General features: G+C 47.2%; 1 protein-coding gene across 2 annotated transcripts in view; it reads left to right on the top strand.

Moving 5' to 3' along the window:
• Positions 1-23,469, top strand: part of SETD1B (SET domain containing 1B, histone lysine methyltransferase) — a 47,645-nt gene that overhangs the window by 14,036 nt on the left and 10,140 nt on the right. For both annotated transcript variants that reach the window (XM_039724793.1, XM_039724794.1), the window contains exons 7-12: positions 15,118-15,888; positions 18,532-18,702; positions 19,607-19,694; positions 20,515-20,732; positions 20,971-21,097; positions 21,968-22,432. In XM_039724793.1, the coding sequence (XP_039580727.1) occupies positions 15,118-15,888; positions 18,532-18,702; positions 19,607-19,694; positions 20,515-20,732; positions 20,971-21,097; positions 21,968-22,432 (1,840 nt within the window). The remainder of the gene's footprint in view (positions 1-15,117; positions 15,889-18,531; positions 18,703-19,606; positions 19,695-20,514; positions 20,733-20,970; positions 21,098-21,967; positions 22,433-23,469) is intronic.

Below are 23,469 nucleotides of genomic sequence, written 5' to 3'. Positions count from 1 at the left end.
GCCCATTGGTAGCTGTTAGTATATATAATATATATGGGTACACCTGGGATCCAGTTTACAGCTGGAGTGGGATTTATCATTTCTGCAGGGAGATGGGGAGAGTAGATGGGGGAAATGGTTGCTCTGAATGTAGCCTTTTAATTGAAGAAGGGAGAAGAACCTGAGAGCTGTGATTTATACCAAGTCTCATAAACACTTTTTCAAATTTTCCTGCCTCCTGAGCTCTTGCAAATGCGATCATGCCTGACAGAACCGGTTCCTAATGGAAACTCAAAAATAGGTATCATGTTATGACCATGAATTTCCAGAAATGCAGCCAGCCAATGCCCAGGCAGCAGAGATTTGGATGACTGCTGTGGTTTTACATGTGAATTACACCAGCCATGCTAAACCTGTGAAATTAAAATGAGAGTGAACTGCTTAAGCTGTGGGTTCAGTTCTGCCCTCCCTGACCCACGCACAGCAGCAGCGAGAAGCCACAGGGACTTCAGGGGATCTTGTGGAGTTTAAGCTTGTTCAGAAGAGAAAGGCAGCACACAAATCTCTCAAAAGGTAATTTAAATGTGGCACTACAATGGCCCACTGGCCCCTTTGAGAGCTTGTGATCTGTTCAGCCACTGAGTCCTGAGGAGGGAGCAGGCTGGGCAGGACTGCAGCCCTGCATCCTCCTGGACATGCTGAGGGTCAGTTCCTAAATAACCTGACCAAGGCAAGCATGTCCAGGCTCCCACAGCAGTGGAAGTGCAGGTTGTTATTTTACCCTTTTTTGGAATTGATGCTGGAAGGCCACAGGCAGGGACTGCTTTCTTGTACACTGATTCATTTACCACATGACAACCTGCTGCTCGTACAAAAATTTATATGAAACAGAGGAATCTGTTCATTTTTGCTAAGTTGTATTTCACTTTTGACTTTTTGTATTTGGCTCTAATGTGATTCTTGGAGTGCTTGCAGAGTGGTTAGCAGAGCAGAGAGCTTGACCAAACAAATGTTCAGTAGAGGAAGGAACAAGAGGTAACAAGCCCAGTGTCAGTTTTTGCCATCACTTTTTCAGAGCAGTATTGCATAGGATCCACCTGGCATTCCTGATGATACACCCCTCATGCATGTATGCTTGTGGGGGGAAGGAAACCTGAATGGAAAAATATTTGACTGTTTGTGGTCTGGTTTTTTTGGATACCAAACAACTCCAGTAGAGTGAGAGAATGTGTCTCTAGTTGATAACAGAGCTGGAAATGGTGAAATGCTCTGGAGTGTAACTGAAAAATAGAAAGCACGCTGTGGTTGGGAGGCTGAGTGGTTCTTTTGCTCTCACACCGGGCCAAGGCTTTGAGGCTTTTTCATTTTGCATACCTGATAGAATTGACATTGCCATTCCTTTTTATAAATCACTGTTGCTGACAATAGTCTCATCACTAGCTCAGTTTGTTCTGTTTCTCCACCAGTGACTTTCTGTAGATTTTCAGTTCCTGGCAGACTGGCTGTGTATACTTGAACTGCTTGTTAATAGGTAGAGTGTTGCTTATTTTGTGTTTGTGTAATCTGTAGATGCCCCTGCACTGCAAAGGTAGATGCAAATTATGGTATTTAACCATAGCACATAACTTATGGTGGAATAATATTTTCAAATCTGAGCTCTGCAGACCATCCACATTCAGAGAGCCATTAGCCATCTTCCTTTTGCTGCTTGCAGAGCTCTTCCTATTCTTTACAACACTGTGGATTTAGCAGTGACGATATTGAATGTTCAGATGTCATAAATGCAGGCTGTGAAGCCTCACACTGAAGTGACACATTTTCCTCACAGTTTCTCCAACCCATTATCATTCCAGTTGCGTTTCGCATCTGATGGCTGTGAAAAGTGACCAAGGGAATGCAGACAAGTTACTGGATGGCGGCGTGTGTTGCAACATGCAGTGACACTGAGAAAACGTGCCAGTGTGTTAGGTAATCAGTAGAAATATTGAGAAAATAATTGCTGTTAACATATTGTGCTGGCAGCTGCCAGAACAGCACTAATTTCTGGGTCTGGTTGCGAAGATGCCGGAGCAGCCGCTGTGTTCTATATGTGTCTGTGTCTGACACAGAGCACTGAGCAGACGAGCTCTTATTCAAATTTCTGCTGGCTGGTGCCTTTCCTGGAGTCCTCTAAATAGATACAGTTCATCAATAGAATGTTTTTTCCATACTGCATCAATTTTGAGGCCCATGACTTTGCCACCCCACTTCTGCTGATTTTAATTTTCAGTTTGGGGTACTTGTTTGTACCTAGTGAAGACGGGGCAGAACTCAAAATGAAACTTGTGAGATTGTTAACTCTGTGCATCACATACCTGCCCACGAGGGCTCCTTTGACCCAGACATGTTACTGCTGTCTCAGGATTTATTATGAAAGTGCAGTGCTTGCTATTGGAAATGCCCATTCATCGTGACAAAAAGATTGCTCATATTCTGTGCTCCTAAAAACAAAATATTAAAAAAAAAAACAAAGAAGAAAGAAAATGGTAAAGGAAAAAAAAAGGTAAAAATATTTTTTTATTTGCATAGTGCTAAAATAAGGTCAGCATCTGCTTTCACACATTTCCAGCAGTGCAGACAGGTCTCATGAGGTGGAAATAGCAAGGCAGCAGATTGAGGTTTCTCATTTCTCTCCGGGCTGGAATAGGTGGAATAGGTTTGCTCCTCTGGCTGCTGCGAGGGTATTGCTGTAGGAGCAGTTTGAGTAGAGGAAGTTGTTGGTGGCTTGGGCTCCCGGCAGTGGCTGAGCACGGAGGGCACCGCCTGCGCCGGAACCGAAACCGCGCGGACACGGAGCTGGCAGCAGTGCCCCTGCAAAGGGGGCAGGCAGCTGGAGCTCACCTTGCAGTTTTCCCTCAACTTCAGCACTTTTTGGTGGCGTTTGGAGTTGCTGGCTGCTCCGAAGGTCTGTGTTTGGATTGTGTATTTCTGTGGAGTCGATAACAGTGTGCTAAGTGCAATCACCACTCACCTTTGACCAGCTCACCTGCATTTTGCCCAATCTCTCTCAGTGTCAGGCAGTAAGTCAGGGAGATAGTTAGGAAAAAGGCTCTGAGAATGCAGGGGAGGAAGAGGAGGAACAAAGATGGTCTCGCCAAGGTCGAGTCCTTCCTGTCTCACCTCCTTGCCTGCACCTTCAAGCATTCAAGGTGGGATGTCCTCAGGCTTGTCACTGCCCAGATTCCCTGTGTCACTGAGTGCAATGGCACAGAGCCTTAGGAAGAAGGGGGATGAGCATGGTGCAGGGTGGGTGACATCAAGGATGGATGGGGTTTTGTTTTTCCTGGGTCTTTTTGCTGTCCTGATCAAGGAATCTGATGTCTGCTGCTTTTGTGGGTGATGTGGGCTGGGAGTTGCTCTCTTACATCCAGATTTTTTCCACAAGAACTGTGCTTGGCAGTGAGCAGACAGTTTTATGTTCTGTCCAAGCAGCCTGTCCTCCTCCTGTGGTGCAGGATCAACATGTGTTGCACACACCAGGGAGACATTCCCTGTGGAGCCTGGGGAGGGATTGCTGAAGCAGGCAGCTTTTTTCCAGATTTCCCTTTTCCCAAAGGAGCTTGTTATTTCTGGTGCCTTGTGTACCTCAGGCAGAAGAAAATATAGTTATTTGAGGTGATAGCAGTGTTGTTTGGTGGAAGCAGGAGCTGGTGTGGTGTTGGCATGTGGCTCTGGGGACTGTTTCCAGTCCTGGTTGCTAAGCAGTTGCCAAACGTGGCATTTTGGTCAGCAGATGTGGCTGAGAGTTTCCAGTGCAGATAATTGAAATATTGTCTTTGAAGGATGCAGATAAATGTGAGCAAGTGTTATCATGGTGCTACAAGCATTTTGCTATTGTTAGGAAAAAGGAATACTTGGAAAATATGAAAATCCTTCATACTGCATGAAATTATTCAAATTGCAGTAATACATAAAGGGCAATCTACCAGTGGAATATATGCCATGGAGACCTACCTGTGTGACGGGATTAATTTTGACAAGGGAATCTCAACAAATTTATTTGCTTGTTAATATAGTGTCAGGTGGGATGTATCTCCCAAATTACCTCAGAAAAGTGGTAACAGCAGATGGGTTTGCAAAGCTGAGGTGTGTTCCAGATCAGTGAGAGGCAGGCAGGTGGTGAGGGTTTGGTGGCAAGGGGCAGCCCAGCAGAGCCCTGATGGAGGATGGTCTCCTGATGCTGGGGCTGCTTTTAAATTCCCTGGGAGCTGGCATTGTGCTGGGGGCGCCAGCCTGGCTGCCAGGCACCTGTGAACCCTGCTGGCTTGGATGTTCAGGCTTCAGCTTGAGGAAGTCTTGTTGCATGACTTTGTCTTGGGTTGTTGCTGCAGTCAGATAAGGGTCAGTTTTTGCAGTAATTTTACTATTTTAACTGAGCTCTGGTATCAAGAGCACTGTGTGGTCCAATTGTGTTAGTGAGGCACAACTTTAGGATCATGTCCAGTGAGATGTATTGATGGTGGTTGGTGATATAATGACCACCGTGCAGCTCTGGTGCTTCAAAAGGTGCTGAGGCCAAACGGTGCTAAGTAATAAATGATGAGCTGCAAACCACCACAGCAGCTGCTCCTGCAGAACTGCTTAAAAAATAAAAAGATGCCCATGCCTTCCAGCTGGCCACTGGATCAGTGAACAGGACATGAGCACAGAGCTGTGTTTGCCTGGTTTTGTGCCTTTCTCACAACTGTTTCACATAACTCTTTTAAGTAACCTGGCTTTTTTAAGGCTTCATATTCATATATAACTTCAAACTAATGAACCAGGCTAATAGGAATGCTGCTTTAAAAATACCAGTAAAGAGCTGTGTGATGGAGAGGGGTTTAGCTGTGTCTGCTCAGGAATGGCCTGTGGTGATGCTGTGCTGCTGGGCTTCACTCATCTCGAGCATTTTAGCAAAGCTCTTTAAAGCAGGTAGTAAAGAAGTGAGTAAAGGAAATGGCACCAACATGGGGAGGCCTAGGAGAGCCTGAGAGCTGGACTGGTGGGTCTCAGGAGCAGAACATGGATCACCTGGTGCTGGCTGCTGAAAGCTCTACCATGGACACGCTGCCCTTCCACTTGAGCAGTCACCTGTGGAAGAGCTTGATTACAGCTCTGCTGCCAGACAGAGCAGGAGAGACTTCAGACTTTCTCCTGAGTAAGCAAGGAAAAGGCACATCTTTTCTTTTCCTTGGCTGTCTGTGTTGTTGGGGTCATTTCCTTTGGTCTGCAGTGGGTGCCTTGCAGCAGCCTCTCAGCAGCTGCCCTGGCTCCCTCCTGCCCAGCAGATTAGCAATGCTCAGCTCAGTAGCTGCTGCTGGACCTGTCTTCCACAAACATCTAATCCATTATTCAATCCATCTGCACTCCTGAGCCTGTGCAGTATCCTGTGGCAGTGCAGTGCACAGCTGAGTTTTGTTCTAGGCGAAAAGTGTTTTCATGTGTTTGTTTAAACCTCCTGCTTGCTAATTAGGGGACAGGTGGGGAAATCAGCACACTTTACCTCCCTCTCTTTTTTGCATATTTTATGCCTGCACAAATGGCAGTGGGAATGCAGCCCAGCTGGGGGTATTTCCACTCTGGTGCTTCAGAACACTTGTGGTTTTACAATTTCTTTTGCATACAGTGGGGATGGTTTGATAGTAAAAGTTTGGTGTCTTCTTGAAGGCCATGAGAAATGTTATGTCCTGCACAGGGATTATTTTTGTTAAGGGATCAGTCAGCAGTTGGCAGCCACTAGGATTATGTTTTTATCACCCAAAGGGTGGAAAAAGAGGGGAAAAGTTGCATTTCCTTCATTGAGCAGGTTTTGAAAAAGGACAGCTTGGAGGTATTTCTTGCTCTGTCTTAGAAAAAGATTTTTATTGTTTTAATTAATATGTTACAGTCCTCAATTGATGAGCCTGATTCTGTCCTCTCTAACTGCATGCACTTAGTTAAATCTGAGTACAGCAAGAGAAGCAATTTCTAAGCAGGAAATAAAGCAGTGAAAAATTCAAGCTGCTTCCAGAGAGAAGAGAAATGTTACCAAAGGGGAGCAGTTTCTTGCTGGCCTCACCCTTACTTTTAAGGAAGAACATCTACTCAGCTGCTGGACCCAGAGCATTTGTGCCACCTCCAGTGGGGGCTTTGTCCAAAGTGGGTGAATGCTTTTTGTCAGTCAAGATCCTGCAGGCTGGCTGAACCATCTCCTCTGCAGCAATTGTTCTGGGAATTCAGAAATGCAGCAGATGTCCTATTTTCCTGTCTGGGGTGATGGTGGTGGCTGTCTCCAGAACAGAAAGCCACAGGTTTCCTCGTTTGAAACCATACCATGCAGCCACCATGACTGCAGTTAGGATGATAACAAGGTCCTAAAGATCTTGTTAACAGTGTGTTCCCTCTTTCATGCATATTTCTTTTCAAATAGCAGGAGCTGGGCTAGAACAGAGCTGCTGGAAGGAGAGCAGTGTGGAGGACAGGTGGGAATGAGCAGGAGAGCTTTAAAGGATGAGACTGATTAATAATCTAACAAAAACTCTTTTCTTTTGCCCAAAAATTTCAATTTTTCAAAATTCCTTCATTTCTGCTCTCCCTTCTGAAGAGACTGAGTGTTGCACAGGTTTTATGTTGGGGACATCCAGGTCTTGCAAATGAAACACTGTTGGTGCTAGCACTGAAATGCAGGAGCACTGAACAGGACACTGAAAATGCTGCCATACCTGTGATAGCCACGTGATTTCAGAGACTCAAGGGTACAGTAGTGCTGTGTGAAAGGGGAAGAGTATCAACCTGGCCTAGTTGTGCTGATTAGAACTGTTTAAATACAGCATGTGTACAACCTATTCTTCAATATGCTGCTATCAGCTGGGGAGCTAGACTGTTTTCTGTGCCTATCTCCTTTCTTATCAGCCTCTTGGTAGCAAGATCTGAATTCATGGCTCCATTTGACCTAAGGTTTAAGTATGAGGGTGAGGTCAGGGGCTGGCACGTGAGCTTCTGCCTGGCACTGAGCTGTGAGGGATCTGTGTACTCTGCACATGCACTTATTGCAGGGTGGGTTTTTTTCTACTTATAGGTGGACTCTGATCTAATGTTGCCAGTTCCCTTTATCTCTGATTGCAAAGTACCTTCTTTAGAAATGTGGGTGCATTTCTGCACCAGTATGAAGAGCAAGGCAGCGTTACAGAATCATTTGGGAAGGGAGTTCTCTGTGTACAGTGTGATTTCTTCTGAATTCCTTGCTTTTCTTTGCATCTTTAGAGCAGGGGATAATGCCTTGAGCTCTGCATCTTTTGTATGTGGACTTTTGTAGATTGAAATAATAGCTGAGGTGGCAGAAAAGGACAGAGGAGCCCATTGCCTGTGTACCAGTGCCTTTCTGTTTTCAGAGAGACTGTTCAGTTCCTCTGTTGGATTTGGCTGGTTAGTTCCCAGAACTCTGCATCACTGAACCTGGTGTCTGAAAAGGGCTTTACCTGGGTAAAGGCAGTCAGGCTGTATGAAAGTCTTTGGGAAAAGCAGAGAATATTCCCTGACTAATTTATCTGTAGGGGGTATTTTCTTGCCACTCTACCATCCTTTTATGCATGACTTAGCTTCCCAGCCGACTAAAGCCTTTGAAGTTAGATTGCAAATAGCTCTTCAGCTGTCCCTTCCCCCCATCTAAAATAGGAAAACCAGAACAACCATTGCTGTGGAAAGACTCTGCCTTGTTACATGGCTTCCCAATGTTAACACCCCTCTCTTTTCCTCCTTCCTTTTCCCTACCTCCTCCTCCCCCCCATAAAGAAACCCTTTATTTCCCCCCTTAATGAGATCTACTTAAGACTTGAAGGAAAAGACCATGGTTCCATGAGATGGTAAATCCAATTTTAGGGTGTTTCATATGTGATGAAAAACGCTGTGGCCACATGACAGTGGCCCTGAATTGGCACACATTTACCCTGCCAGTTCGGATTTGTGCACATAATGCAGAGGGCTGTGTGGGCCAGCCTCACATGGGGGCACTCACAGGCTGCCCAGGCCTCCCTGGGCTGGGCTGGGGGCCAGGGACTCCCCATCTCACTCTCCCTGTATTTTGTCACCTGCCCAGTTGGGTGTTGGTGTCAGTCCCCACTCAGATCTCTGCAGTCTGGGTGTCTGGAAGTTTCCAGTGTCAGCGTTGTTGAATGTGGACCCCAAGGATGTTATGTTGGCCTCTCCCTGAAGACACCAGAGAGTCTGTGGTGCATGGGAAGGCCAGAGGTAATGTCTGGCTGCTCCAAATATCCCTTCTTCAATGATCTTGCTGACAGGAGCAGTGTAACCACATCATATGCCATGAGGTTTGCAGTTTGGAGCCTCCTCCTCTTGGGAGGGAGAAAGACCTGAATTAAGCCTTCCTCTCTGTGATGGCTTACTAACAAACAGAGCAACCCACTTAACCTAGCTCTCTTTGCTAGTTCATCTCTTCAGGATTTCTGCTGAGGCAGCTCAGGCAGTTGTTTTCCCACTGGCTTAATTCCTGGCTCTGAGGATTTCTGTCCTAGGAAGCTCTTGCAGTGGGCTCTTGAAATCCACATTGAAAACTGGACTGTGGTGCTGCCTTACCAAGAGAATGGATTTTTAAAAGTACTGAATGATGATTTAGTCTTCTCCCCTTGGAATCACATTCCTCAAGTTACCTTTTTTCTGGATCAGTAAAGATCTGTTTACCTCAGACTGTACCACACAGGCTTCCCATCTCTTTTCTTGTTTCACCTAGAATTGTCTGTCCTTCCCTGCATCACTTGCTGAATGAAAGAAGTTCTTAGCCTTGTGGGAATGCCTAGCAGCTGCCTAGGGGGGTGTTTCTTACTCCAGGATCTATTTTGACTTCTGGAAGGAAGAATCCCTGCATCATTTCCTACAGCCATTGGAGATCCTCTGTGCAGTCAAATACAGTACTCCTGTTCAATCACTGCATTAATTTTCTCCTGTTTTTGGTGGGGGTTTGTGTGGACCATTTCATGCCCTGTGTCACATCAAGGGCTTTGCTTTGGGAAATACTGATTTAATCTACTGCTTAGTTCCTTTCCATGGAGATGTTGATGTTATTCCACTGTCCTGCAGGGAGACAGGATAATCCCCTCTGGAGTCTGAAACAAGGTCTGGAAGTGTCAAGCCCCATTTCAGCTGCTCAGTGCATGTGAAGGCCTGCAGGAAGTGTGGTGTGGATTTGCATGAGGCTGGATTGCTCTTTGGCACTGCTGTCCATCCTACAGGAGTCATTTTAGCTTGTTTTGTCATCTTGATTCACTAGATTTTCTGATGATGGCATGGACTCTTGGGCAGCTGTCCAGCTCTCCTGCTGTCCTTAAAACATAAGTCAATTTTCTTCTGTGCCTGATGTCAGGAAATACTGGAAGTGAGTGAGGAGACCTTTTCCCTTTGTAAGCATTTGCCCCATGTGCCTTCTCCTCTCAAAAGCCCTTCCTGCCCTACATTGACAGCCCAGCTGAGCTGTCATCCTTCCCTGCATCCTTCCAAATCCCTACTTGTGGCATCTCCCCATGTGCAGGATGGTCTAATTAGGGACCAGCACCTGATGGAGCACATTGTGAGACACAAGCAGGCACGTGGTGTTTCCTCATCCCTCTCCCCTCTTCTGGGACCAGCAGGGTCTTCCAGGGAATTCTCCCTCTATCCTTCTGTGGTTTGAGAGATCAACTCAAAGTTCCCTCTTGGCCTTAGGAAGGAAAGTAAGTGGCGTAAATTGGGCTGGTGTTTGCAGTGCTGTTTGTTTACAAGGAGCACTTGGATATTATTGTCACTTGTTTTACTTGTTGGGCAGCCCTGTAGGTGTGGGGAGCATTGCCTGTGCCAAAGAAGTGCTGCAAGTAAGTACCAGACCAAAGCAAACCTGAGCCAGCACAGTGTGTGTGTTAGGTGGGATATTATCACAGAGAGCTTGAATTCTCCTTTTCAGGTAGTGAAAGAGGTACTTTGGCAGTTGGTACTAGAGAAACCAAAACATCCAAGGAGTGTCTCTCCTTCTGTGAGAAATCCCTGTTCTGTTAGGGCCTTTTTGGTGCATCTTTTTGTGGGACACAGCATTGAGTCCATCACTCTGATCTGTGTGTTTGTAGCCTTTGCTTGTGAGTTCATTTATGAGGTGCTGTATAAATATATAACTATGTAAAAACCTTGCAGTCTTTTTAAGCGATAGGATCACATGTTGCTGGAGATATTTTATAATCACTGATTTGTAATATGTAAATATTTCCATTTGCCAATTACTGAGCTGGGCATTTTATTACAGTGCAAACACCAGAAAGTTGTTCCAATTAGAAGCTGCTGTGGTTGCCCTGGCGGGCTCTGACTGCAGCAGGAGGACAGGAGCTCTCTCAGCTGCCCAGAGGAGGTTGATAGACCTGACTAACCCATGGGGAGGAGGCAGCAACCTGATTCCAGGCTGTGGTGGTGGGCTGGCCACCACGAGCCACCACAGGCACTGGGACAGCACAGTGACCTGACCAGGTTGGAAAGCTCACCAGGAAGGTGCAGGCAGCAGTTTGCTCTGTGTTTTTGCTGCTGGACTGCTGGCAAACCACCTGGAGTGGCTCTGCCCTCCTGTACTCCGTGTCTATCAGCAAAGCACCGCCCTTGAGCGTGTTCTTCCCGAGGCAGGGCTGTAATTATGGTTAGCAAAGTAAAAATACTTGTGTGCATTGCAAATGAGGTGCCGAGTCTGCTTTGTTCACGCCTGACACTGCGAGGTGTGAATGCTCAGCACGGTCCCACCATGTCATCGTGGTCTCCCAGCAAGACAAGAGGCAGTTCAGAGCCACGTGTGCTTTGCCTAGAACAGGGAAATGCCATCGATCCTGCATTTCATTATTTGATGCACCAGAGCTCAGCCAGGTAATGCCAGAGTAGTTGCTATGTTCATTGGTACAGTTCCCTACCTCAAATATAAGTAACTTGGTACCCAGCAGAATGTTTCAATGAAATGAGCTGTAAGCTGATGATGTTCAAAAAGTGTTCCGAAATTCTGAGTAAGTTCTTTTGTCAGATGGCCTTTTAGAAGGAGATGGAAGTTTCTCTGCCTGTGAGAAACGTACTGAACAACTTGTACAGTGAAGGTCCCAATCACTGCCACGATGGCAGGGGATGGATCAGCCTCCTCACATCTGGAAGCTGCCACGTCTGCATGCCAATATTAGGATGTAGGTTCTTATCTCTGGAGATGTTATTTGCTTGCAAAACGCTCTGAGTGGGATCCATACCCTGTAGCCAGTGGCTCTACCCTGTCACTATTCCAGCTGATGGAGTGGCATCCCAGGATGTTCCCTCACTTAACTTAAGAGTCTCTGCACACTCTGCTGGTGTTAAAGGTGGCAATTAACATTTTGGGTGAACAGTGAATGAGGCCATTTATAACCAGTTACGCTGACATGAATCTCTCCCAACAAATTTGCATCATTAAAGAACCTTTGGAAAAATGTGTCATGCGTATAATTAAATACCTGTTTTGCTAACTCTTAATTTAATTAATCCAAAGTAAAGATGGCAGCGCAAATTAATTTAGCTGGAAATGGCATTTCTCTCAGTGGGCTGAAGAGAGATTTTCTGGTGGCATTGTACCAGATGACCTCAGAAACAGACAGGTGAACTCTGGGACTGATTGACACAGGGCTTTTTGACAATGATGGCTGTGACATTCTCCTAGCAGTATGTATGTCATCTATCAGCTCACTTTTTTCTGCTTGTGAGAGCAAAGAGGGAGGCCAGCTAGAAGGCTGCTTCTTTGAGAGGACAGCACAGGTGCTTTTCAGCTCTACCCTGAGAGGTATTTAGTAGCAACCATAGTAAATCCAGGTTCAGACAGGTGAATGAAAAGAAATTGAAATAACAGAAGATCTTTCTATGTCTCCTCTTGCTTTTTCTATCTGTACCTTGATCTCTTTCACTTGGTGCCTACATTTTTCCCCCTTAGATATGAGCAGTTACAGGAAAGTCATCCGCTTTAAATATTTGTTACTCTTAACTTTCTTTAAAGAGTTCCTTGTAGATGATCTTTTGGTTTGACCTCTTTCCTAACCTTGTGATTCTTTTCCCCCTACCCCCTGTGCCTTTTCTGATCCTTTTCTCCCAGCCATTTAATCTCCTTCTCTCTCCCTATCCGTCTTGCCTGGGATAAAACTGGAGCACAGACTGTGTGCACTGTGCAAGTGGAGGTGAGTTGAAGCCCAACATTGTGGGAAGCAGGGAATCTGTTGTTGCTTCCTGTGGACCCATCTGAGCACCAGAAGTGAAAAAAAGAAAAATCTTTCAAACACTGCTTATTGCTTTAGCAATTCTCATTTCAGCTTAAGTAAAAATGAATGCATATATGGGTGAAGGAGGCTCTGTGCCCTAAAGCGTGGAATCCTGCTAGTCCTGCCACCTCTCTGCAATTTCAGGACTGGCTTTTTCTATGTGATGTTTCCTTCAAGGGCAAAAACCAGCCTCATTTATCAGGCAGGACTGCAGTCATTGGTATGAGGGTGATGAGAGGCTGGTGTGGATGGCAGTGGGCTCTGGGTGATGGGCAGGAGCACACAAATCTCGTGTGGCAGGACTGGCTGGGACAGGCTGGGGTGCTCCAGGGTGGGAGGTTGGGAGGGCTCTGGGAGGGTGCAAGGTCCTGCAGGAGGGACTGGGGAGAATTTGTGGCTTGACACTGCTCAGTGCTGGCCTCCCCTGAGGCCTCATGGGGTGACTTTTCTCCATATCCCATCAGATGAGATGAATGTGAACTTGGAGCTGATTTTGTCTGTCTTTGATAGCCTGAACACTCCTGGCTTTCTATCCTGCATCAACCTTTAGCATCATCCAGTGTTTGCAATTGGAGCCAGTGCTTTTAACAGGGCCTTTTGTGTTCACTTACTGAAAACCGGGGTCTGTTTCACAGGAATCTTGTTTACACCTGCCACAGCCGTCCTTTTTGCTCTTCCTCTGCTCCTTTCACTGGGGCTGCAGTGGTTGGAACTGCAGAATGTCCTTTTATTCCCCTCCATCCTCGGCGCGGGACGTGACCGCAATGGAGCAGCTGGGGAGAGGATGCAGGGTGTGAGACCCACTGAGAAGTGTGAGCCAGATGTGGGCAGCTCTAGGGCATGATACTACTGGGCTTTGGAGGGACTCAGGTGCAATGGGTTATCACCTCTACTTCTGTTTTAGCTGTTCATTTTAGGGTTTACAAAACAGCCCTTGGAGTTCTCCCTGCATGCACAGATGCACTAAAGTGACTCTGACTATGGAGGAGTCCCCTCTCCATCACCATTACCAGGGGTCAGTAGCTCTTGCCCAGTGTTTGCCAGGTGAATGGTGTCTCCTTGCTGGGAATTTTGGGCACTAAAACTGTGAGTGGCTTTTTGGGGGTGCCCCAGGTGCTGTGGGAGGCAGTGGGTTGTGCTGCAGGGGAGGAATGCAGGGAGGCCAGGGCGAGGGGAGGTGCCAGGGCTGGAGGATTTGCACAGCTGCTGTTGCAAGCATCGTGCTCAGCCTGCTCTCTGGTGGTAGCTGCTGTAGCAGAGATGACCTTTGATAAAACGGGAAACATTTGGAGTGATTTGGATAGTTGTGGTTGCTCAGTTTCACACAGTGACAGTTTGTAGCAGAGTCAACTCAGCTGCTCCTGCTTTTGTTTGCATATGCCAGTAAGAAATTCACAGGTTAAGAATCAAATCACAGCGACTTCAATGTGAAAACTGCCAACAAAGTCTGCTCCTCAGCAGCTCTTCCCAGAACTTCCAGGTTCTCCAGTGTCTGATACTGCTCTTTCCTTTCACACTGGGGAGGCTGTTAGGAGAGCAGACTGAAGAGGCACCTGCTGGCACGAAATGTGGAGCAAACAATAAATATCTTTGAGATCTACAGTCAAATTTGGCTGATAACAGCCAGCAGGTTCCAAACTCTTGCCAGGATTGTGACAGAGAGAGGCACTTGATGGAGATCTCTTGCTGGCTGCCAGGGCAGTGGGAGGGCTCTGGCCAGGAGGACCATCCCTGCTGTGCCCTGGGCTGAGAAACACGGGGGGTTCTTCACTGGCATCAGCAATGTGAGACGTTTGTTTGGAGCTTACAGGGACCCTGTCCTGTCTGCTGTCATCACTCTAGTCAGAGATCAGTCCCATTCATGTTTCCTAGATAAACTGTCGCCCTGTGGATATGTCTTCAGCAGTATTTGGTTACTGTATTTCGTGTCAGGGATGTGACAGTCATGCATGTGGATTCTTGGTGCTGGAGACACCTTGAGGACTGAAGTGCCTGTAGGACACAGTGTGTAGGTATGACCATGTGCTGTTGAGGATAGAGGTAGTTCCTGAGACTTTTCTTTTGTACAAGACCTAGTCAGGCAGCTTTGAAACTTCAGAGCAAGCTGGCACCCTCTGTTTTAATCCAGTTTCCATCCCTTTAGCAGCAGAGGTGGGACATAGTTTTAGCATTTTCTACAAGTCTGTATTTCTTGTAGCTAGTAAAGTATTCATTTTGTCCTAAAACATAACACAGGCTATGTCTTTGAATCCCAGCATTTATGACTTTGATGTTTAAAGGCAATTTAACCAGATTTGGGGCTCTTTTTTCCCCATGTGAATTGCTGTGGTCTAGTCAAGAAACTGTTAGTAGCAGCAACCTTGTGGAGGTATTGTATTTCCACAATTAGAGGTTAGAAGTTGACAGCAAATGAGCCAGGGATTATAATTAAAAAACAGGATAATTATTTGTGCATGGAAAAACTAAGGAATAAAAACTCATGGTGTAATGTACCTAGGAGTACTAGATGCAAATATGAGATAATGTATCTTGCATGAAGGATGTTTGGATTGTGTGTATTTCAGCAAGCATGGGAGCAATTCCTCCTGCTCCATAGAAGCTTGAGGGTTTTGTTCAGTTGGTGCTGATGCTCTTTTAGAAAGCTTTTACCTCTCTGATTCCTGAGGTCTGACACGGAAGAGAAAAGCTTCAATAGGCAGCAGCTGCACAGTGGGCCCTGTCTTTTCAGAGCATCGCTCGCTTTTCTGCATTCCCAATTAAAATGTGTGTTAAACTTAGCTTTTGTTTGAAGCAGCCCAGCTCTGTGGTATTTAATGTAAAGAGAATGTGCTCGTCACCTTTTCTCTCTCTTTTGTGGCAGGGTCAGCATTCCTCAGGGGAGGACATGGAAATCTCTGACGACGAGACCAACCCTGCGCCCATCACCAGCGCGGAATGTGCCAAAACCATTGTGGTCAACTCCTCCGTCAGCAACACGGCCGTGATGGCCCCGTCCATCCCCCCGCTGCCACCACCGGGATTCCCTCCTCTTCCTCCTCCTCCTCCTCCACAGCCTGGCTTCCCGATGCCCCCTCCTCTGCCTCCGCCGCCGCCGCCCACCCACCCAGCCGTGACCGTGCCCCCGCCGCCGCTGCCCGCGCCGCCCGGGGTGCCTCCGCCCCACATCCTGCCCCCGCTGCCCCCCTTCCACCCCGGCATGTTCCCGGTCATGCAGGTGGATATGATCAGCGTCCTGGGCAACCAGTGGGGTGGCATGCCCATGTCCTTCCAGATGCAAACTCAGATGCTGAGCCGCATGATGCAGGCGCAGAACACGTACCAGTATCCGCCTTTCATGACGGGCCGGATGCAGTTCGTGAATCTTCCTCCCTACCGCCCGTTCTCCATGGGAGCCGCTCTCGCCCGCGGGCAGCAGTGGCCGCCTCTGCCCAAGTTTGACCCCTCGGTTCCACCCCCGGGTTATGAGCCGAAGAAGGAAGATCCCCACAAAGCCACTGTGGATGGAGTTCTGCTGGTCATAGTGAAGGAACTGAAGGCCATCATGAAAAGGGACCTGAATCGCAAGATGGTCGAGGTGGTGGCATTCCGGGCGTTTGATGACTGGTGGGACAAGAAGGAGCGTCTGGCAAAAGTGGGTTTTCACATGCTGTGTCCTGGGTCCTGGGGAGAGCTGTTCTTAGTGCTTGTGGCCAGTGTGTGGGGTCAGTGGGGCCTGGAGCTGACTTTAAAAAACCCAAACCCCTAAATTTTCATGTACAAGAGGAAGCTGAAGTTTAGCTCTGAAAAACTAAGGTCAGATGCAAGAGGAGTGTTTGAAACCACCAAGCCTCTGTCTTGTGTTCCCCACTTTGTGCAATGAGATTTGTGGGTATTTCTATTTTTGCCCCCTCCCCAATGCATGTACAAAGCAGCAATTAACTCAAAACCTGAACATTGGCCAAATACTCTGAGAGTTCCAGGGATTAGTTGAGAAAACAGCTTTGCATGAATCCTCTGATCCTTTTCTCACCCAATTTGAAGTGTACCTCAGTCAGCAAACAGCTCTGTGATGAATTTGTCACTACCCAAAAAGCCTAACACTACAGAAAGGTTAATGCAAGCCTCAAAATTACCATTGCAGTGAATTACTGTAAAAATAACAAAACAAACCACAACCTGCAGGTAGGTCTGTTTCAGATGTCAGTTTTCAGAGCAGTATCCTCACCACCTGTTGCTGTAAACCAGTTGCGTGTTAACTCTGGTGCCTGGGAGAGCTCCTTGGCTTTCTGGAGGGGTTGGTAATGCTGCTGCTTAACAGCTGTTTTGTGACAGTGTAATTTACTGTGGCTCAGAGCTGGCTGGCTTGATGTGCAGCACAAACCCCGTCCCTCTCCTCCTGACTAATGCTCAGAGCTTTTCTTCTGGCAGCAAGCGTGTGCTGACAGTCTTGGAGGAGGCCCGTGAGTTTCCAGGGCAATGAAGGAAACAGATCCAGCAAATAGTTGCAAAAGCAGCAACTGAAACACTCAGGAAATTGTTTTAAACCAGACATCTGTGGTGAAGAAGCAGAAGCAAGTTGAGGCAGATCTTCAGGCTCTCTTACATCCCAAGTTATGGCTGGATTTGGGGTGTTCTTCCCTCACCTGGGGTTTATAAGCCATTTTGGGAAGGGAAGCTGACTGTACCACAGCAGCTCACCACAATCTTTGCCACAGGTTATGTTGGATGTGAGCAGTGTAATTGAAAATATGAAATTGCTGCATGGAAAACCACCTGTGCATTCTGCCCAGGAACAGAGATGCCAGAACCATTTCTGCCCCAGGGCATGTGTTACTGCTGTGTGCAGAAAAACCTCATAGATTTCAGAGCTTTCTGCTAGGACTGGGCACCCCTGGCACTGGGGTGGGACAGGACTCCTTCTCAGGCACAAGTTGTCTGTTTTTGCAGAGAATGAAATATGAATATTCAGCCTAAACTGAATATTTAACTGTACCTTCCCACTGCTGGTGTCTGTGTGTGTGAGGAGGGGGTTACTGGGCTCCTTGGTGGCAGCTGGAGGTCAGTTCCCCATGTGCTCTGCCATCACACTGATTCTGGCTGCTGTGTTCCATCAAAGGCAGCTGATTGATTGATTGATTGATTGATTCCAGCTCTGGCAGCTGATTGACTTCCAAAAGGATGCCCTAGGTTAAGGGTGGGAAGGCTCAAGGATAAATCTGGTGTCCTGGGTCAGGCAGGGTGGAAAATGTATGGGGTGAAAGCTGTGAGAGGAGCACGTTGCTGGGGAGGGCAGCACATTCCATGGACCTTTCCTGCCTGAGCTAGGGGAAAGCCTTTCTTTGTTCCCAGATCTAGTGGGGGGTTTGGGTTTGAAAGCCTGAGTAAGATTCCTTAAGCACAGTGCCAGGAGTAACCAGGCATGCTGGCCACAGAGTGCTGCTTGGATTCTCTGCTTGGTGTTCCCATTAGTCTTGTCCCTAATTAGCAGGAGATTGCCTCTTTGGTGATTACAGCCCACTTCAGCTGTGAAGTGAGCTCTGTTAGGGTGTGCAGGAGAAACTGTTTGGAGTGTTGTGCTCTGGGCTGGTGCAGGTGAGTGTCACCTCCAGTGCCTCTGGCTTGGATGTGAGCTCTGTTAGGGTGTGCAGGAGAAATTGGGGTGTTGTGCTCTGGGCTGGTGCAGGTGAGTGTCACCTCCAGTGCCTCTGGCTTGGGCAGAGTGTGACATGCCATGTGTGACATTCTCCTGGCTTGTCCACCTCTCCCCAGCTGCAGAGGTCTGAATTCCTGTTCTTCCTTCACACCTCAGCTCTGATAAAAAAGGATTTGTTGAGGCTGTGTGTCTATTTTTTAGACCCTTTGGTGTTTCACCTAAATGTTTTCATGTCCCTGTTCCCAGGAGTGGAGCCTTCTGACAGGTTTTGTGGACTGGGGCTCTGGTTGCTAAGGAAACACAGGGATGTGTGTGGTTTTTGATGCACTATATTTGGCCTTACACTCAACAGAAGGAAGGTGTTCCCAACTGGAAGGTCTGCAGTTGCTTTCAGTGATGTGGGTTAGAAGGAAGGTAGATAACACATTGTTGGGCTGACTTGCCTAAAGCACACTCAAGTTATTTCTATTGTTTTGTGCAGCTCTGGTTCCTTCAGGTGTGGGGCATCTTCAGATGCCCTCAAAGAAACTGATGCTTGGGCAGGGCAGTGATATTTCCCAAGCCTTGACTCTTTAAATGGTTTCCAGGCTTTGTGTCCTTCCCAAAAAACTTCCCCTCTCAAATGTGCCTTCTCTGTTGCAGGCGTCTCTCACTCCAGTGAAGTCTGGAGGAGAACTGGAGGAAAAACCAAAGCCAAAGGATCGAATGGCCTCTTGTCTGCTGGAGAACTGGAACAAGGGAGAAGGGCTGGGATACGAGGCCATCGGCCTGGGCATTGGGTTACGAGGGGCCATCCGCCTGCCATCCTTCAAGGTGAAAACAAAACCCTCTTCCTTGTGCTGCCATCCCCCAGGGGAGCCTTGGGAGGACAGACCTCGCTAGGTTTGTGCCCCAGAGCCCTCAGGCTGTTCACCCCACGCTGGGTTCACTCAGGGGGTTGCTTCTGACCCCCCAGGACCAGAGCAAGGACCCTGTGTTCCCTTAGCTTTTCATCCTCCACTTGTGTGAGTTGTCTGTAGAGGATCTCCCTGCTCTGCAGGGGGAAGGGGACATCTTCCTGTCTTTAGGGCACAGCATCTCAGCATGATCATGAAATTACATGTATGCTCATGGTGCTTTACACAGTTCCTGTTCTGGTTGGAATCTGATGGTTTGGCAGCTGAGTCTCACCTGAAGTTTGCTTAAACTCTGTCTCCTCAGAAACCTAGGGTATCCATTTTGAAAAGCATTTGCATAAAAAAATCAAAAGTATCTTAAAAGAAATTTTGGATAGGGGAGTGTAGAGAGCTTCCCTGAAATTAGGATTTTTGAATGCACAGAAGGGTACAAGCAAAGGTTTGGGATGAGAGATTCTCCAGTCTTTATTTAGAGTAAAACTTGCTTTGAGGTTCTTTAAGATGCCATGGGCTTAGGCTCTCTTTCTGTTCTACTACAATCTCAGACACATGGATTTGTCAAGAGTTTCCTCTGTCATCCTCAGAGTACCTGGTGATGACAGCGCCATGCTGGTACCCAGGGTGTTTTCATGCAAATTGAAGGGGTAGAGTTTAATTCACAGTGAAATTCTGTTTGCAAGCAAATAAAGAGATCAAGAGCTGGGAAGTGGCCCTTGGTTTCTGCTGTGACCACAGCAAAGTAAAGAAGTGGCAGTTTGCTGAAGAAGTTGATTTCTGCCGTTTCTAAACTTTCAGAAATGCTAATTGTGTCTTTTGTTCAGGTGAAAAGAAAGGAGCCACCTGAAGCTGCCTCAGCGGGAGATCAGAAGAGAATCCGGCCTTCTACTTCTGTGGATGATGAAGATGAAGGTTTGCAAAGTGCATTTGTTTGAAACCTAGGAGCAGATGCAAACCCCACCAAGCTGAATCCTTTAAACTTCACAGCAGTGTGCTCACTCTACAGTTAAACACAAAGTCAAGGATCTGAGCCAAACCTTGCTTCTCACAGAGCTCTGATCAGCTGGGACATGGCCCCTCTGGGTTCAATTATCTGAAATTCACTGGTGGGAAGTTTAAGAGCCACATTTTTAGAATAACTCATAACCTATTTTAGCTGTGCTGGGCCCAGCAGAAGGAGCTCAGGTGGGTTCATGGGCTCTTTGGGGTGTGCTCACAGCTCGCTGGGATGTGGTAGGAGGAAGCACATAACAGTTTGCTCTGCATTTGATTTGAGAAAGAAACCAAAGTTATTTGCCAGAAAAATCTGTTTGAAAATATCTTAACATTATTTCCTATTACTGGGGAAAAGTAAAGAGGAGACAAAGCTTTGGATACCCTTTGTTTTGCATATGGGTTCATGTAGAAGTCGATTCAGAAATATAATAAGTTGTTTTGAAGCCAAAAAATGAAACAGAAAAGCATTAAAATCACATCACCTGTCCTGATCTCACTTGTGCCATGTCTCCTGTCTGCTCTGCCTAGGGAGTGTCAGCTTTGGCCACCCACATTTTGCCATCAGCACTGTTCACTGTGACATCAGCAAGTCCCTGTAAGCCTGGGGACCCTCACACCGCATGGGCACATTGCTCCTAACTTGATCTTCCCAAAGAAGAAGTTTCCCTTATGTAGTTAACTCTTTCTGTCCTTTCCAAAGTATTTGATGGTAATTTCTGTTGCTTTTGCTCCTCAGAGTCGGAGAGGGACAGGGATGCTTCTGATACAACATCTGACCTGTCCAAGAAGGATGCAGAGGCAGTGGGGCTGCGACGGCGACCAGCGAGGCCACTGGAGCTTGACAGTGAGGGGGAGGAGGGAGATGAGACATCAGGGAAAGAGGAAGAGTCATCTTCAGAGAAGGAAGAGGAGCAGGAAGAAGAGGGAGGCTTGGTGAAAGCAGCACCTGGCAAGGTGTGTTGGTGTGTGGCTGCAGTTTCAATGCTGTCTGTCATTAAAAGGGGGCCTGGTAATGCCAAGTGCCAAGGTTCTCTTTTCTAGGAGATGAATGCTCCTGGTGGGGCCATCCTTACAGAGCCTCTGTCAGGTCACTCCCTCTTCAGGTTCTCTGAGAGTCCCTGGTGGTTACTGCTCTGACAGCCAGGTCACAGGCTCAGGCACTGTTCATTTTTGGCAATGCTTTCTTGCAAAGGAGGAAGAGGAGGATGAGGAGGATGAAGATGATGAGGATGAAGATGATGATGAAGACGAGGATGAAGATGAGGAGGAGACAGGCATAGACACAAGTGACAAGGAGGAGGAGCAGGACTCCGAGGAGGGTAAGGAGCTGCAGTGGAAGCAGCAAGTGTCACCTTTGGTCTCCCTTCTGCCTTTGTGACCTCCTTTCACTGGGCAGTTTTACACAATATAATGCAGAGAGATCTTTTTAATTAATACCTGTGAGGTTTCCATGATCCCTCAGTCAGTGGGTCCCTTTAGAACCCTGCAGTCCCTACCTGATCTCAGCCCAGCCCAGCCACAGAGGCACTGGTCTAAGCCCAGCTAAATGTGTGCTTGTTTTGTGAACCAGGAGTGGCTGGGGGGAGAAGGGACCAGATTCACTGGGCAGTTTTACACAATATAATGCAGAGAGGTCTTTTTAATTAATACCTGTGAGGTTTCCGTGATCCCTCAGTCAGTGGGTCCCTTTAGAGCCCTGCAGTCTCAGCCCAGCCCAGCCACAGGGGCACTGGTCTCAAGCCCAGCTAAATGTGTGCTTGTTTTGTGAACTGCACAAAAGTGCAGTTGGAGTGGCTGGGGGGAGAAGGGACCAGATTTCTGAAAAGGGTAAATTGGCTGCTAATAACTCTGTCCTATCACTCAGTTCCTGCTCTGGAAGGTGGTAGTTTCCACTTTTTAAGGCCATGTGTAAAGGCAGCAGAAAATCTTAGTAAAAGATACAGTGCACTGACAGACCCAGGTGGGGAGGTGCCAGGCAGCACTACTGCTCACATGTTGTATGGTGATTGTTGTGAGCAGCCAGGGACAGGATTTATAAATCTCTGCAAAAGTAAGTGAATTGGGAGGCCACTCCTTCAAACCCACCTGCTGCTGGTGGTGCTGTTTCCACACTTTGACATGGAAGGGATATTTGCCCCTGACTGATTATTAAAGGCAGAAAGCAGAACTAAAGGCATTTGTTCTTGCAGATGTAGCAAGTCCCTCATCTTCCAAGGCTGAAGCTGAATCATCTGATGAGAGTGAGGACTCCTCTGAATTCGAGTCAAGTTCAGACTCGGATGATGAAGATGAGGAGGATGATGATGATGATGAAGATGAGGAGGAAGTAGAGGAGGAAGAGGTGGCTGAAGATCAAGGCAGAGAAGCCATGGTTGCTGAGCCAGAGCATGAACCTGCTGGTCATGAGCTTCCTGATGATGAGAGGGAGACTATTTTGGACCTGTATCCTGTGGATGACTACATGGATGCAACAGGCTTGGGACTTGCTGAGCCAGCTTTGGCAGTGAAAGATGAAGGCAGTGAAGAAATCAAGGCAGGGGAAAGTGAGTGTGGCCAAGTCCTGGGGGCTTCTGTTGCTGCTGAAACTCTGAAGCATTTGGTTATGGAAAGAGATCAGGAGACAAAGCTTGCACTCTCTCCCATCTGCAGGCCAGGTATGCCCTTCCATGTGCTTTGGAGTTTTGTTATTATGTTTCCAAGAAAATTTTCTCCCAGTATCCAATATGTATGGGTTTGTATTTCCCTTGTTCTTTCTTCTTCCAGTCTTGGCTCTAGGCTGGGGAGTATCTGTACAGGGAAAGAGGTCTGTGCTGAGCTTTCCCTCCTAGTAAGGAGCTTTACATGAGCCATCTGCTACTAAAAATACTGTGGTTACTGTATCCAGAATCTTATCCTGGGCCAGTTCAGTTGGAGTCCTAGAGGAACTGAACAGTTGTCATGGTCTGAGGGTGACTGATCGGGTGGTGTGGTGGCTGAAGCTCAAGATAGAAAAGCCACGGCTGCTAAAACAGAACAGGAATGTCACTACTGGCTCTTTTTGGTTTTAATATCAAAGCAGTATGTGATAGGGAAGCTGCATGGGGCAGGTGAGTGGAGTCTCAGAGTTATGTATGATTCCTAATATTATTTGTGGGTGGTTTTGTCACCTACTCCTTTTAAATGAGTGATACTCACTAGTTTTCTGGAAGAAGGGAATTGTCTTCAATCAATACAGAGTTGTACTTAACCCAAGGAAATTGGAAACCTTTTACTAGAACAGGAGTGAGATGCATAAAGCTTGAGTAATTTGGCAACTGGGGGAAATTTAAATGTTAAAATTTGAGCCAACAGGGAGGGCACATCTAGTGGGGCCTGCTGTGGAGCCTTGGGCAGCACTGGTGTCTGAGGACTGGCAGTGTTTTGCCACATGGAGAGCTGGAAATCCAGTCCCTGCACAGGGTGTCACTCCTTGGCTGCTGCAAAATCTGAAAGTCACAAAGAGGTAAAATGTTGAACTGGGCAGGGCAAAGAAGAACTGGTTTTGCACGAATCCTTACTAGAACAGGTCAGTGTGCTGAAAGAACATAAATTTGGAGGCACCTGCATTTGAGCCACTTGACATGTGTAATGAGCTTTCCAGGTAAGCTGTGGGAAAAAACTCAAACTGCAGCATTGTTCTTGAGCAACCCAGCTCATACAGGAGTTGCAAGGC

Source organism: Passer montanus, unplaced genomic scaffold (genome assembly GCF_014805655.1).
Source record: "Passer montanus isolate IOZ18808 unplaced genomic scaffold, ASM1480565v1 scaffold53, whole genome shotgun sequence".
Lineage (NCBI taxonomy): Eukaryota > Metazoa > Chordata > Aves > Passeriformes > Passeridae > Passer > Passer montanus.
The sequence above is the reverse complement of the archived record's forward strand: the minus strand, read 5'-3'. Positions and strand labels throughout refer to the sequence as shown.